Source organism: Molothrus aeneus, chromosome 6, assembly GCF_037042795.1.
Source record: "Molothrus aeneus isolate 106 chromosome 6, BPBGC_Maene_1.0, whole genome shotgun sequence".
Classification (NCBI taxonomy): domain Eukaryota; kingdom Metazoa; phylum Chordata; class Aves; order Passeriformes; family Icteridae; genus Molothrus; species Molothrus aeneus.
The window spans coordinates 7,153,090-7,170,146 of NC_089651.1; the positions used below are offsets into that span (position 1 = coordinate 7,153,090).

Below are 17,057 nucleotides of genomic sequence, written 5' to 3' on the forward strand. Positions count from 1 at the left end.
GGATGAGGCACTTAGTTCTATGATTTAGTTGTCACAAGGTGGTGTTTGGTTGGACTCAGTGATCTTGGAGGTCCATCCTAACCTAATGATTTTACTCATTCTGTAGTCCATCACCAGCTGGTTTGGTCTCTGTTCTGAAGCATGCAAAGCACAGAATGCAAAAATAGCTCCTTAGCAGCAGCATGTAAAGCAGTGTTTTCCATACCAAGGTCAGGTAATTCCTTGTGTTTCCAAGCATGGTGGGAAGGAACTAGTCAAGATTGGAACATTGCTAACATGGCATTGAAAAAGCACTTGAACTAGACTGGCCATGCAAACATTCCGATCAATAGCATTCTTTTTTAATTTTCTAGATTTATTTCTGTCTTGGAGAAAATACAGGTATGTTTGTTTTATAAAATTTGCACAGGTGCAAAGCTGAGAAAATTGCTTTAATTGACTTCTTTATTTTTTTTCTTTTTAATTCCCAAGTAAAAGTAGGGATAAACAAAAGTTCATATCAATACACACCACTCAAGAATTTTAATGTTTTTGCATAGCTGAAATAACTGGAATATGGGCTCTGCAAAGCTATTTTATTTTGTTTTGTTCTAATTAATTTGAAATCTTAAGCAACTGATGCATATCACTTTTTTGTTCTTCTGAATTTGTTCCATATTCATCATCCTTTAGATATGTGGCTGTTTCCACGGTTTAGAAAGTGCTATGTTATATACAATTCATAATGGGGCTCTTCATCTTTATAGATGTCATATTTAGAGTATTTTTCTTTTATGTTTGCTAGAGTGACGCCATGGCATCGTCAGGACTCTTCTTCAAAGATGGCAAAAAGCGCATTGACTACATCTTGGTCTACAAGAAATCAAGCCCACAGGTAGAAAAAAGAAGCACATTTGAGAAGAATTTGAGAGCAGAAGGGCTGATGTTAGAACGGGAGGTGAGTCCTGTAGCTTATGTGGCATAAAAAAGCCCCTTTATAATACTATCCTACTTTACTGAACTGATAAAAGATTCCAGATTACAAAAATACAAGCCTTTCCAGTCAGGCTGTTCTCATCATCTGCTTAACTGTATTAAACTAATAAGAAGAATAGTTTGATAGTGTGTGTTTAAAATGTTTTGGAGATACATGCTTGTACACAGAAGTGTAGTGCAGTACAGGGGGAAAAGTTCCAGCTTCTCATGCTTGCAGAACAGAAGCAGTTCAGTAACCCATGGTGTTGCTTTAATATATAACCTCTCAGTCTTTCAGCAGAATGCCTGATGTTAAATGTCTCACTGTTTCTCAGGGGGTTAAGGTTGTCACTATTCTAGTTCATCTGCGGCTAGTAATAGTAGTATTAATAAAAAATGAAAGAAAATGGAGCCAGGGAAACATTGCCCTGGATTTTTGCTGTCTCATGAATGACCTGCAGAATGGGTATATATTTAGTCTATTCTGATGTAAGCTCCTATTGTTCATGTGTCTTTCATCTTGATTTTTCATCTCAGTAGAATTGTAATGCATGTTGAGTTTAAGCAATGAGCTTGCAAGATATAGCTCACAATATAGCATGTTGAATATTCATAAGTAGCTAACCTGATTAAAATTTGGATTTAAGGCTTTTAAGAATTGTTACAGTATGGTAGTAAAAATATCTGGTTTTGTTCCAATTTAAATAAATAGTAAAATCTTAGCTTTTGTCAGTTCAGAATTACTGACATTCAGAAAAAAATGGTTTTATAAGATCTGAAATACTTTGTTTTCCACAAGTATTGTATTTTAACCACATCTTTGGAGAAAGTAAAATATTTGAGGTGGTAGTATGGAACTGTGATATGATTTATGGAATAGGTAGGTAAAACTGGAAACATCTTAAGTTTAACTGCATGTTCTTTTACCTTTACTTACCAAACCTTGCAAAGTCCGGCTTTTGGAGGCTTTAATCAGACTTAACTCAAATATCAAAATACCTAGATATAAAATCTCAAGCAAATACATCTGGGAAGAGGGTGGGGAACTGAAGTGTACACAAGAGAAGGTGAATATAGAAATCTGTAAGGCTGAAACTCTTTTTTTATGTCTAAATAAATTAGTGATGAAAAATGTGTAGAGTACACATTGTAATTTGAACAAAAAACCATCCCAGTTCATACACATTTAAAAATTCCCAGCAGGTAACTCAATTACTGAACCATTCCCTTGAGTTACCATTTTGGCAACCTGGAGCCTTCTCTCATCTGTCCTCATGTCTCTAGCAGCTGACCACAGTTCTCCTTTAATGGGAGACACACAGAATGGCCTTCAATCTGCTTGACTAAGGTGATTTTCTTGAGATTTAAAATTAATTCCATGTAAAATTTATTCCATGTAAAAAGGTGTTGCATAAAGTCTTATGTTCATGACCACAGACCTTTCCCTACAGATGCCTTTTGTCCCACTTGTCTACACATACTACAGAGTTTGTAAGGGAAAAAGATTACTGATTTTCCTGTGTCTTGAAGAGCACTTATTTTCAGATTTGCATGCCAAATTCAGGCCTAAAATCAGAATTTGACCCTGAAGAATGCTTCTGGAAGGGTGGTTGCTGTAGGTTTAAATTATTAATATGTGTTTGCATATTACTGCTCTTTACAGCCAGCTGTTACCAACAGTGATATCATGTTTGTTAAAATTCACTGTCCATGGGAGACATTGTGCAAATACGCAGAAAGAATGAACATCAGGATGCCTTTCAGGTATTGTGGAAACTATTTTAAGAAACCTATGATTTAGTGCTTAATATTGAAAGTTCATCACTTACTGAAGTCTAAAAGTGCAGCCTTTACTGCTCTGTAGCCAGGAATGCTCATATTTATTTTAGTGATGTGATAGGGAGAGAGGAGGAACAAATAACAAGTGCTGTTCTTTCCTCCTTTTTACATGTGTACTATGTGTTACTTGTTTTCAAACTTGCCTTTTACATCAGATTGAGCATATGTCTTTTAGAAAACAGTAGTTCACACATTGTTTTGGATGTTCTTGGCAGAGTTTCAGAAATTCTCCATTTGAGTTTGAGTGTCCTCCATGATTTTAGGGTTTTTCTGGAGTCTTACTGAAAGGCAGGTGAAATGACAGAAAATATCTTCCATGTCTCCAATATAACACATATTGTCACAATTTGAGTAAAATGAGGTCCAGTAGCTTTCTTTAGGCCTGAACTGACTTCCTTGTCTGAATGCAAAACAAGTTTCTATCAATTTAATATTTGTTATTAATTTGTGGGACAGGTTAATATTTCCTGCAACAATACCTAGGCCTTTAAAGGAGAAAATGTGCCTTTTCAAAATGATTAATGATGCTCTTAGAGAAGAGCATATCCTGTGCATGAGTTCAAGTGGTAAGCAGGTGCTAAAGTTGTGTGACCCATGGAAAATTTCCTTGGAGCACTCCTTTCCCACTCAAACTGCCAAGTGCTCAGTCTTTTATGCTATGGGACTGTGGTCTCCTGCATTGATCCTAAGACAGAAACAGTGATTGTGAATCATCATTGCTCAAATCTTGCTCCACATACCCAGTTCTGTAGTGAGTTTTCACATCATCCCATTAAGCCTTCAAAGGCCTTTCCATAAAAAAATGTTTTCTGTAGTAGTCATCTTCCATATGTTTAAAAATATTATTATAGTGCTATTTGAGTTTATCTAGTTCAAAAAAATACTTGCCAGTATATTAAATATAGAAGTGTTTATCTAAGGCTATACACACATAAATAATCAAAATTGCAATTAAAAATTATTTTTTCCTCCTCTTGATACATTACTTCACAAAATTGTGTTTTAGCAATGGTTTGAATTCTTCATAATTTTAGTTATTTCATAGATCTATAGTGCTCTCAGGACAAAAAAGGCTGGCTTTTGCAGTCCTGATTTATTTGGAAGGCATTCTAAGTCATGTTTGTTTTTTATATTATTAAATGCCATGTAAATATATTCTCTTAGTGTTTCCCCCAAAGTGTCTTTATTGCTGGACTGTTGCTTTGGCTTCTTGTTATCTAATTCATTTCAGTAAACCAAAAGTAGATGAAATACTAAATTTTGCAATTTCATCTTTTTGGTGGTTTTGTTGTACAATGAAATACATTTATTAGGGAAGAAATTTTTCCACCTCTACCTCCATAATAGAACTGTGAGAAATAGTAAATTGGTCAACATTTCAGTTATCTTTAAAAAGATTTTAATAGGAATTTAAATGAAATTGCAGTCTAGAACTTGTGTGACTATTTTAGTATATTTCTTGAATTTCTGTACCTTTTAAAACAGAAAATTCAACACAATTCTGTTGCAAACACAAGCTGGATGTAGCAGAATTGAGGAATGGTCTGCCCTGCTTTGCCAGCAGCCTTTCTAAAGTGTCCCTACAGGAGATGAGCAGTTTTTCATGATACCTTCCTTCTTTCTTTTTAGAAGGCTGTGCTTTAGAAACTTGCTGAGACAGAGTTCAAGTCTTCATCTTTGTTCATATTTGCCCAGATGGCTTTTTCACGGATGCAGAAATGTAAACCTGCACTCCTGTAACAACATCCTGTGACTGCACATTTTATAATTTAATTACATATTCTGTTAAGAACAATTGTGTTTGAAGTGTTGAACTTGCCTTTTTTAATGAAATGTTTCCTACCTGGATGGTGTATATTATTTTCCTGAGGTAACCATCCAATAGACAAAGGAACCTCAAATGCTGCAGTTCTCCCACAATTAGTGATTACTCAGTGAACTAGAGCATCTTCCTCCCAAAAAGTTTTAGCTCATCCTTAGGTAGATTTAAGTAGGCCTAAGGGGAAAAGAGAGTTGGAGTTGATCATCTTTGTGCATCCCTTCTTACTTGAGATATTCTGTAATTCTGAAAAGCAAGTTATTTCTCATTGGCTTTATCTGTTTCATCAGTTTCATCTGACTGGTTCTAGTACAAAGTTAAAGATGACAGATAACCTTCCCTGCAGTACTCTAGTGCAGTATACCTGTTTGCTCTTGCACAGTCTTGCAAAATTTTGACTTTTAGTTATGGTCACTCAAATATACCATATGTCAATATCATATATGAATAACACGTGAAGAATTCAATTCAAACTTTTTCGTTTCATTTTGCTCAATCCAGGAATCTAAACAAAATCAACACAATCAAGAATTATTATCACACAGGGTACTTCTGTCTGTTTCTGAAAAGTAAAAATACTTTGGAGATTCACCCATACCCCAGAGCTGTTTTAGCAAGGCATTATACCAAAATGTGCTGGCAGATATATAATATGTATCATATATGTAATATAGATGGAATCTCAGTGTCTCAATTGCAGAATGAAATTTTTCTAAAATTTCAATGGACAGTGTGTAGTAATCATTACTGTCTTGTATATATGGCTGACTTTGCAATGCTGCTTTATTTGGAAGCACATGTACATGGTTTCAAACAGGGTAAGCATCAAAGCTAGGGCATGACTGAATTACAATTTTTAAACTTTTGTAGGTATTTTTGTTAAGTATATGGTCTGTCAGTGGAAATACAACTACTATGTGTTTCTAGAACTGAGGCAAAGCTTTAATTTTGTCTACAAGTATCTTGCAACACATAATTATTATTTTTTGTAGTTAATAAGTTATTTGTAACAGCTGAACTCCATCTGGGCAAAACAGCTAAGGGTAAATAAGGGTTTTGTTAAAAAAAAGTTTGAAAACCCTTTAGTACCCTTCATTGCTTCATTTACAATGCTGCCTAGCAGTACCAAGTGTCAGGCTACCAACAGTCTGCAGATTGGTAGATACATAATTTTCAGGTGGCCACGTATTTTCCAGGCAAGGAGCCTTTCACCCTCTTTTTAAGGTATTAATTTCAGTGGATCTTCAATGTAAGTAATGTAGTTTAATAAATCTCACATACTGCCCAGGTGTGCAGTTGCAGATCTTCCTAACTCCTGAGGAATCTGCGATATCGAGGCTTTTGTGTGGTTGAAATGTGATGTGAAATTAAAGGAGGAGGCCAGGAAAAAAGCCTGAAAGCCTGAAATTAGATGTGGGAAATATAACCATGTAGCAAATATGTCTCCATTTGGTTTCAAAATAACTGTTCTCAGAAGACTCTACTGGGAATTTCTGGTCTTGTTTCTCTAATTGGTGAAGAGTGCAGAGAAAAGAACTGTTAAGTGACTTACTGATCGGTTATCATTATTGTCAGTAGCTACAAATCCAAAATGCTATTTTAGAACAAACTTGAAAAAAGTGGAACTATGTTATTGTAATGACTTATTCTATTTCACTTTCCTTTTTAAAGTGTTTTTTCATGTTTTGGTCTATGAAAATGCATGTTTTTAAACGTCTAGCATTCTTTTTTAACATATATGTCCCTTTCAACTGTCTCCTACGTGATTAATCTCAGCTGATTTTTTGCTGTTCTTTCAGGAAAAAATGTTATTACACTGACTGGAGGAGCAAAACCATGGGCAGGTTGGTGGGTGATGTGTAGCTTCTAATTTTGTCAGTCAGTCACCCTGCTAAAGAAAACCCATTCGCAGTTGTAAATTTATCCATGAAACTTGGAAAATTAGATTATTTTCCCGAAAACTCAAAATATGTCAGCTCAAAGTGCTAAAATATTCATCTGCAACAAGGTGCAGTTCTTTAAAGCTTTGCCAGTTGGCATTTTAGAAATGTAAAAATGTTTATGCCAGGGAAACAAACAAAAAAGAGACCTTATCTTTGCAGCAAGGATTTAATACTGGATCTCTCTCTGCCCTTATATCTGCTGACACCAAGGCATACCTCTTTAGCATCAAGCATGCTTTTGAGTGTGTGTCTCAGATTCTGGCAGTCAGCTACTTCCTTAGATATGCAAACAGACTTTTTCTGCTGTGTGTCCTCGTGATCAGGAACAAATTAATGCTGTGTGCTGAAGGCTGCTTTGAATTTTTGTTTGCTAGCTGAGAGAGTAACTTGCAAAACTCACTTGTAGCTAGCTGCTGCTGCTGTTGGTGTTTTTGTCAGCCAGAAGGAGCGTACAAGAGGCTATAGGGGCAGGGCAAAGGAGCCTGGGAGTGCTAGGGAGTGAGAATGGGGGACACTGAGGTGTAGTTGCTCCCCATCACTTGAATCAGAAATAATTATGTCTTGTAAATCCTAATCCCCAGCAGAAAAGATACCTGGAAATATTTCATGTGAGGGAAATCTCCTGAAAGAGTTCCCCATCACAGGTTTTCTTGAGATGGGTCTTGAGATGAGCTCACTTTTGATTTAAGTTCTCTTATTGTCACTTTAGATGGTAAAGAGCTCTCATTTCTCTGGAGCAATTTAGGGAGTCTCACGATAAGTTTCCAGGACGATCAGCTAACAACAGCAGAATGTTGAATGGTAAAGTGAGAGAACTTGAAACATATGAGCTGATAACATATGTTGAAGTAAACCAATTTATAACATAGATTTACAACTGCGTTTTGTCCTCTTCCCAGTTCCCATGCTTGCTCCATCTTAGCATGCATTATGAAAAATCTAAGTGAAATGCTTGCAATAAAAGGCAGAATCAACAAGCTTTACTTCAGAATTGTCTTGTTTCATCTATAATCCGTCTGGTGGGTCCTGGATATTACATAAATTTTGTTTTCCTTATTTAGAAGGACAGATGTCTGAAAGATGCAACTGAAATTGCACAGTACCTGTGAATTGACTAATGAGTAATTTCCATGCCAGATTGATTTTGTATTTGAGATGAATGCTTTTACTTGTGGTTTACTTTGTGAGAATTTGGGTATAAATATTTTTATGTGTATATTTTCTGGCACTTTATATAATTCAGTGCACAGAGAAATTGTGTGAAACAAAAGAAATATAGAAAGAAGCTATATTTAGAGTTGAAAGCTAACTCTAAAATTGCTGACATACACATCGCATGCATACTTTTATTTCTACAACTGTCATTGTTACCTTGCATCTTGCAACTTTTCAAACTTTAATTTAATGTCTTGTTAAAATTTCTAAGTTAGAGTCTATAAGAGCTACAGTGAAGAAGTGTATTAAAATTCTTTTATATCAAAATATTAAGTTTATAAAGTTTCTATGATTTAAGAATACAAAGAATTCTAGTATAATTGTAGTATATTAGACCTGCTGTAACCTGGACCCTTCTCTAACTTTATTGACACAGTTATATGATAGGTAGATGTGTATCTATAAATGTTCTTTAAAAGATCTGCAAAAGATTATTAGGTGCATTAATGAAAAGACAAGAAAAGTGTAATACTTAATTTCCTTTATGTGGTATCTATGTGGTCTGTTTATTTACACACCTTCAAAAAGCCCTTGACATTGTGTTTAATTCTATGAAGCTTGATTTCTATCCACAGAATCCCACTATAGAAATAAATCTATCATATTCATTATGAGCAATATTTGGAAAGACTTGTTCTTCTCAAAGGAAAGAAATATACCTATAAATAGGGTTGGTATCAAAAATTGTCTGAGCTCTCAGATTGAAGACTGACTAATCTAGTAAAACTGTCTTGGAATTGCAACACTGGACCTGCTGATTTCATGCTGGTAAAGGATGGTGTCAAGGAAAAGAAAATGAAAATATAGTTGTCTTAGTCTGCAGCTGCACTCTGCCCACTGAAATGTTAGAATCACTTAATACTTCTAAAAATAGAGAACCAAAAATGACTTTGTTCAGCACCTGACCCACCGTAAGTTTGCTTTGCAAGAGGACTTAAAATCTTTGGGATTTCAGTCTGCACACTAAAGTGAAATTGTTGATATCATTCCAGTAAACAAAGGTATGATTATTTTTTTGGTAGTGATGATTGTGTCTGTATGTTGAATCTGTCAACCCTAACATGTTTCCCATTACATGGAAATACACTGTGCCCAGGTAACTTGGTGGCATGTAGCTGACACTTGTGGCCAGTCTCGAGAGACACAAACACCAAGCAAACTGCTGGGTGATGATTGCTGTCAAAGCTGCCTAACATGACTGCTGAAGCTGCTTAATTCTGGTATCTCATTCCATGAGTTTGATCAGATAATGCTAAAATCGTCTATATACTGTGTTTCTTTGCATTGCAGTCTGTTGAGTAAGCATAATCTGCAAGGATTTTTGGGTGAGCTTGTTGTGCAAAAAAAGACTAACCAACCAAATAAATCAGATCGGTAAAACTGAGAATGGGAGTTGAGCAAAGCTGAAATTACAAGTGTCTTCATAAAATATTAAATTGTATAGCTAAGAATGAAATGCACATGCAATTCAGAGTGCTGTCCCTTGGTCTGAGGTGTTCCTGTAGCACCAGCTGGAGTGGTTTCAGTAAAAGCATACCTGAATCAGTATCCCATAACATTGCAGCACCATTCCACTGGGACATTTTTTATCTCCTTGCCTGAACTACTGACTTCCCCAGAGCAGCTCTCTCTGCTTTTACTGTAGCTAAATAGGATACATTGAGCAGATTAAGTCAGGAATCTTTTTAAACTGCTACTTTAAACCTAGAAAGTCATTCTGAGTAAAAATGCTAATACTTAGTCCTATGATTTAGGGGAAAATCTGTATTTAAAGGCAAGCTCCATGAAAATACGGTTTCTTCTTCAACAGTAAAATAACATAAGAAAAATGTCTCTCTTGGATAATTTTTATACATTCTCCGTTGCAATATTCTATGCTATCTAGTACTAAAGGCATTATATTTTTTCTCAGAAGAGAAACTGAAAATGTAATGGGGACACAAGCATTAATTTATTCCAATGCTGCTTTTCATGTTAAAAGAAGCAGTCATGAATTTTAAACAAGAGCTGTCTTTTTTTAACATAATATTTATCAATTTTTTTTTTAGATTTTTGTATGGGAGAAGTGATCAAGGCTTTTCCCATAACCAATTTTAAAGTACTTTCATAATGAAAAAATCTGAAACTAGATGCACTGTTTTTCTCTTCTTCCTGATGCATCTGCATATTTTCCTCATTAAAAAAGAATTCTGGATTCTGACTAAAAAGTCAGTAAGCGTACAACAGAAAAAAAGGGTTCAAGAGAGTAAAGGAGAAAATGCATTTATATCAACTATACTAAGAGAGCTTCTGCTGGAACTAATAAAGATAATCAACTCACTGAGGTATTATCAAGGAGACACTTAAAGAATCCACCAGCCTCTGAACTGTGTTCTGTGTTCCAATTTCATGAACATATGATGTTCTTTGGCTTACAGTGCTTGGTGTTGAACACAAGTGGTGTCCCTCAAGTGCAGTATCAGTTACAACAGAATGTGCACCAATATCTTGCAATATATAGCAAGAAGATGTTTTGAGAATTTTAAATGTAACTCTAAAATCCTTCTCCCACATTTGGCTGAAATTTTTATCTGATACTGTGCGAAGTGGGGGTTTTCTGGTTTTTGTTGATGTTGATAATAAGAAGTATTTTCATAAGGGTTACTCTGTTGCATGAGAGTAATTTACCACATCATCACTTATAGTCTTTACTAGGAACATTATGAAAATAGCTGCATTCATATTATGAAATATAAATAACATTATGAAATGTAACTTTTTATTATGGGCATTATGAAATGTATAGCTGTGCTTCTGCTTAGCCCAGGCAATGAGGTATTCACCTCAGAGAAAAGAATTTGTTGCTTAGCTTTACACTTCTTGTGGATGTAAAATATATATGCTTTATATATCATGCATACATATTCATTGAGTAGAACCTGAATTCCACCACAAAAAAAAATACTATTTGGGGAATGTTTTTCTCAAATTTAGACTTTTTCTGAATCTCTGATGTGCTTATTGTGTCATGATATAGCACATTTAATTTGAAGTCAATTCCTTAAATAACCATGTTGCATTGCAATTGAATATGAAAAGGTATAGGTGAGCAAGGAGGGCAAAATTCAAGTGAGCATTTGCTCACTTAAAAAATTAACTGCACTTGACTGGATTTACACATGTATGAATGATGTCCTGAGACATCATTTAGGCAACATGCCAGTAGAGAAAAAAAACATTTATGTTGCCAGTATGTAATTTAATTGAAGATACAGCATTGATGTTCTGTTTGTGTTCTGTAGTATCAATTTTTAAGAATCTGGAGGAAGCCATATTTAGGGGTTTTCTTGCCTAAATAGTGTAACATATCCTTTATTTTTTTATTTGATATTTAGGTATACTGTTTCATAAGGCAATATCAGCTCTTGGATTTTTAAGAAAATTTTGCAGGGGAAATCTTTGTTGCAATCAGAAAACCATAATCTGATCCTTAGCACTCTCAAATATACTTAAAAATTTTATTAATTTTAGTGTCCACATTGCCAGGCAAGAGAGTGGGGAGGAGTTTCACTTGCTTTGTTCAGTGCAGCTAGGTATGTTCTCGGCTAAAGCATAAGCATCTACAGTTCTGCCAGATGAATTACCTTGGAAAATTAATTTCTGCAGACTCAATACCACAGTCCCATTTTGAGCCGCAATCCCACTAATTTTAGGATGAGTTTTACTCAAGTAAAGTGTTCAAGATGGATTGCAAATAAATATTGTTCATTTTGCTTTTTGACTCTTTATTTTCTGTTGCTTACTTTACGTGGAAGTTTCCTGCTTTCATTTAATTTCATTTCTAGAACGATGTCAATAAATATGCAGTGCTGCTGGTAGAAATGACGAGGAAATGAGAGCGTGTCAGCCTGACTTCTTCTTGTCTCAGTTTGCAGAGGAACATCAGAGAGCTGAAAAGCTGGCTGCCCAGAAATCCCATGAAGCTGGATAAGGAGGCCCTGCCTGATCTGGAGGAGACAGATTGCTACACAGCCCCCTTCAGCCGCGCGCGCATCCACCAGTGAGTGCTGGGGTGGGCAGGCAGCGCCACGCACCACAAGGGTTTCTGTTCCTCACTTCTGAGCAAGGGCCAGAGAGGGAGCTGCTGACAGATGGTCACGGGCAGTACCAAGTATCTTATTTCTCTTCAAGTGAAAATCTGCTCTTTGTCACTTGCTACTTGATGGTCACTCAGTAACATCATCTGAAATGTGATGGGAAGATGAATGTTGCCATTTTAGTTTAGAAGGTTTTGGTTTTTTGTTCCCTTACATTACAAAATGCAAACACTTGCTCAAGTTTTCTGTGCTTATTACTTGCTTTACATAGGCAAAAACCTGTTGAGATTTGGAACACCAGAAGCAAGCTAAGACCAGTGATGATTTTCTTTTTCTCTCTTACCAGATCTGCATTTAAAAAGATCTATTGCCTCTGAAAATACAAATATATATACAACAAAACTATGTGTTCAAATCAGCATGTTGACAATGCTGTATTTAAAATGTGATATATTTTTTTTCAGTACCTATAAAGTTAGGCTTTAAAATTCTGTTTCTTAATTTAAAGTTATTTTGTGATAACTGTTTTAGAACAGAAAAGTTAATTTCAAGTAGAAATATGAATTAGGATAAACAGGACTTTCCACTCAGTAAAGAACCTAAATGGTAGTGAACTGACTTTACCCCAGAAAAACAGAGTAAGTGCATTATAGTCTCAATTTTTTTTCCCAGTAATTTACTATACTGCACTGGATCAATCCCCTGGTTTTGGTGTTTTTTCCTCAATCAGCTGATGTAATGAACTGTAGTAGCACCACTTTTGGCACAGCTGAGCAGGAAGAAACCCCTGCATATCAGATTTCTCATGTCCAGAATGGAACCATCTGGCCAAGGCTGCTTTACTTGGCTCCATCCTGGGATCCTTTAAGGGAAAATGGTTGTGGAGTCGCTTCCCAAGCCTCTAGTGCGTGGATTTTTTTTTTAATAGTAATTTTGGTGGTTCCATTGCACAGACAACTCTCAACTCATAATTAATTTGAATTTAAGGCCACCACTGTTACTGAAGATCTTTATTTAATTAATTATATCCAGAACAGTAATTAACTAGATAGGAGGACATTTTTGGTTCAATTTGTGATAAGGATAACTTCATTGCAGCTGCTGTAACTTTGTATAACCTTATGTCTAAGGAATGTAAACATCCACTAAATCATTGTAAAAAGAAAACACTTGAACAGCTATGTTTCAACATGTGTGCATTGTTATGAATATTAAGACATTCATTATTTTAATAGTTTTACGATAAACAACAAAGACAGCTTCTTCAGCAATTCCACAAGAAGTAGAATTGTGCATCATGTGCTACAGAGAACGAAGTATGAAGATGGAAAATCCAAAATGGGTAAGAATGTTGTATTTTTTACCTAAGCCAAAGCTATAAAATTGTTCATCTTTAATTGCCTGGAGAAATACCATTTGAATAAACTCAATTAATTTTTTCCTATTCTTGAAATCTTTTCTTTCACACAGTAACAGAATTGAAACAATGTCCCATCATTTTCTACCTAAATATCTCTGTGAAAATTTGCAGTATTTTTCACTTAATTACTCATTCATTAAAATAAATTGGAGAGATTATTGTAACTTTACATTATTGAGAGCCGCAGTAAGGGTTACATATACCTCAGAAAGCTGGCAATGTTTTCAAGGACTGATCCTGGTATTTCAGCTACTGTCCATCAGTTTCAGTCCAGTAGAATCAATGTGTGCTACACTTAATTTATTTGAGGTGTCTGTGTAGCTCAGAGACAGCTGATCTAAGACTGAATTTGCTTTATATCAACACTCATAATACAGTGTTAGTTTTTAGAAGGTCTAACTACCTATTTTCATTTTGAATGACCAGGGAATGTATGCATGATTTTCTATATTTTCTGCAGGAATTAAATTAAAGATTTAATATTCAGAGACTTGGATGATTTCAATTACGGAAAACTGTTGCTTGAGTTTCTGAACAAAAGCAGTAGTAAGAAAAACAGGAAGAATTAAGTGTTCATATTTAACACCTTTGAAGTTGATGATGGGAAATTTCATTATAAGATTAGTTTAGTATAATTTCTATATTTGAAGAGACAAATCTGTATTCCACCATATGTACCTGTTTCTTGGGGAAACTTTTGGCTACAGATTTGCTCTTAAAAGCTATTGAATCTTTTTGTTGTACCTATCAATGGTTATTTATTTTTTTGATTTTTATAATGTGCTGGGCTAGTACAACAAATCTGGTTTTAGGATGGCTCTAGGAACGGATCCAAAATGCAGTAGTCAGTCTGGCACAGAGCACTGCTCTGATATGAAATTGTCAGCTGGCTTATATTTAAAAATACCAGGTTTTAGCTGGTAGCTAAACAGCTACCTAATAGCTTTTAACCCTGCAAGGGTCTCACTACCTCAAGGATTATCTATCCATACCACTTTGTATATCAGATCATCTGGTCACCCATAAAATCTGAATTATATGCTCTGAGGAATACAGTGTGAATGTAACTATTTTCTCACAATCAATCTGGTACAAGCACTCAGCCCTGAGGGAAGGTTTTCAGGCTTTGGTGCTTTGGCAAGTGGCTCTCTAGTTTGACAGAGCCAGAAATCTGAAAGCATCAGCAGTACCTGCTGAAGTAGTTGGTGGGGTTATTGATTGTCATTATTGTCATTCAGCAGCATTCTTATCATTTAACACTAAGTTACGTTCTCCAAATGTGACTTGAAAAATGTGTATGAAAAATTTATTTCAGAGCTAATGCTTTTTTGGTTTTTTTTAGGTATTAATAGGTTACTAAATAATGGCACATATGAAGCAGCATTTCCACCACATGAGGTAACCTGGTTAATTTGATTTTTAGTTTCATATTTAGATCATAGCTTCCACTAGTGCTTACTTTAATTCTGTCCTGCAAACTTTTAATTTCATATTGGAATTTGTTGATGCCTCTTTTATTTATAGCTTTTACTTTGATATTGGCTTTTAAAATTTTCTGTATTTGGATAATTTGGATATTTTAGTGACATCCTGGAACATTTTCTGGTTTGATTAGGATATAATTATTTTCTGATTTTTATGAACTGCACATTGCCTGTTGAGTTCTTAAGCAGAGTATCAGTTGTTCCAAATTGTTCCAGTTAGTTTTATTAAATTATTTTTGCTTGCCACCTACAAAAGGATTTGTTTTTCTAATAGCTTGGCCAGTTGATCATGTTAGGGAGACTGCTTAATTATTTTCTGTTTAGTATTTTCAGGATAGTTCTGGATAATTTCTAATATGCACTGAGACTGACTATTATTTAGATATGGTTCTCAAAAAGACTATTCAGGCTGTTGAAGGAGCTGGATTTGGTTTTTATTGTTTTACTTATGTTTCCCTCTTAAGTGTCTGCAGATGTCCGTTGGGGAAGTCTTCATAATATGAAAAACAGAGGAGTTGTGGAATCCTCAAGATCTTTCCCCCTCAGGGAAATCCCCAGGGCTCTCCCCTGGAGAGACTTAGCATAGAGTCTCTCTGCACCTGGGTGGACAGAAAAGACTTCCCCATGGAGTCTTGCACAACACTGATCCCCATTTCCCCATTTGTCCCAACTTTCCCTGGTTTCTCCTTTCCCTGTTTCCTCACTGGTTGGGGTATCCCTATGGTCAGCCCCTTCTTCCCTTGGTACCACCCCCATAGGCCCTCCCATAAAAGCCTTGTGCAGAGCACATGGTTGGTCTTTTGTCCCTTGTTCCCCTTTGGTGTGCTGAAATAATCCTGGCTGGAACTGACCCTACAGAAGGCCCTCTTGTCTCTCTTGCTGAGCCAGATGTGGTGACTGTGATGTGTGGACTTGGCTGCCTTGCCTGAATGCTCACCCAAGTGGCTTTTCCACAGGAGATGCTGTTTGGGAAATGAGGTAGCAGCAACCACCATCTAAACCCCATGCTGCTACACTTGACAATGCTTTTTCCAGTAGAGTAAAACTCTACTGAAGACTGGAAACCCACAAAATGAACTAAAAACCTATGTTTGACTTAAGAGGGTTTTGAGAAAACCCTCTTATGTTGAAAAGAAGCAAGCCACACATCTTCAGTCTTTGAGATGCTCTCAGGTGTCACAGATGTCTTTCTGAAAAATCCTTTCACTAGGATCTTTTCTCCTGAGAAGCTGGGAAGCTTCAGCTTCTCCCTGTTTTGCTGCTTTGGAATGTGATTAGGAGAATTGTTTACCCAGCATGTGAATTGCTTTTACTTGATGACCAATGACAGCCAGCTGTGTCGAGGCTGTGAGCAGTCACAAGATTTTATTATTCGTTCCTTCCTTTGTAACCTTCTGAGGTCTCCTCTCTCTTTCTTTAGTATAGTTTACTATATCATTTTCTTTTAATATATATCATAAAATAATAAATCAGCCTTCTGAAACATGGAGTCAAGATTGTCATCTCTTCCCTTGTCGGGATTGTCTGCAAATTCCACACTTAGGAACATGGTGGTTACAGCTCTGAACTCTGGGTGTTTCAGCTGAATATTGTGACTTGGTTTCATGTTTCAAAGACTTTACAAATGGCTGAGAGTAATTTTTAATTTTTAAATACTTTAGTTTTAATAATTAATTACTAGGAATACAGAGAAGGAGTATTTTTAGATAAATAATGTAACATCATTGTTAATGCTTCAGCTGTGCTTTACTGACTTCAGGGAAAAGCTGGCTGGACTACCATAAAAGCCTGTGAAGCTTTCTCTAGCATCAAAGCCGTGCTGTCATATCCATTTTACATGTTCCTTTGTTATGGCATAAGCTACTGTTTCCACATCTCAGTTAAAATTAGTGAAATCATAGTTTTAAGCCACTCTTACCTTAATTGCTCCTTGACTGATGCTAAGGACTAGTGGTGGAACACTCAATTAATTTTTTTTTTCTTTCCCACATGAACAAATAAGAGTGAAAATTCCATCCCAGTGGGAATGCTGAGTTTAACTCTTTTATGGGTAACAGTGCAGAAAGAATCAGGAAAAAAAAATGAAAATATGTAATTCTGGGTAATGCTTTGAAGTAATTTATCCAGCCTGCTGTGAGAATAAGTTGATGTGCTCTTCCTGGATGTTCCTAGATGCTGCAAAGGTCACACTCAGTGTTGGCATCTTTGATATGCTGCTGTGCTGACTGTAAGGAGAAAGGAGTGGACTTGGACTTTTTGCTATGTTTAGCTTTGTTTTTAACTCATTCTTAAGTCAAAGAATCAGCA

At 35.8% G+C, this 17,057-nt stretch overlaps 1 protein-coding gene across 2 annotated transcripts in view; it reads left to right on the top strand.

Annotated features, from left to right (window-relative positions):
* Positions 1 to 17,057, top strand: part of ANO3 (anoctamin 3) — a 91,492-nt gene that overhangs the window by 37,346 nt on the left and 37,089 nt on the right. For both annotated transcript variants that reach the window (XM_066551166.1, XM_066551165.1), the window contains exons 5-10: positions 785 to 937; positions 2,618 to 2,718; positions 6,412 to 6,456; positions 11,678 to 11,809; positions 13,082 to 13,188; positions 14,609 to 14,664. In XM_066551166.1, the coding sequence (XP_066407263.1) occupies positions 785 to 937; positions 2,618 to 2,718; positions 6,412 to 6,456; positions 11,678 to 11,809; positions 13,082 to 13,188; positions 14,609 to 14,664 (594 nt within the window). The remainder of the gene's footprint in view (positions 1 to 784; positions 938 to 2,617; positions 2,719 to 6,411; positions 6,457 to 11,677; positions 11,810 to 13,081; positions 13,189 to 14,608; positions 14,665 to 17,057) is intronic.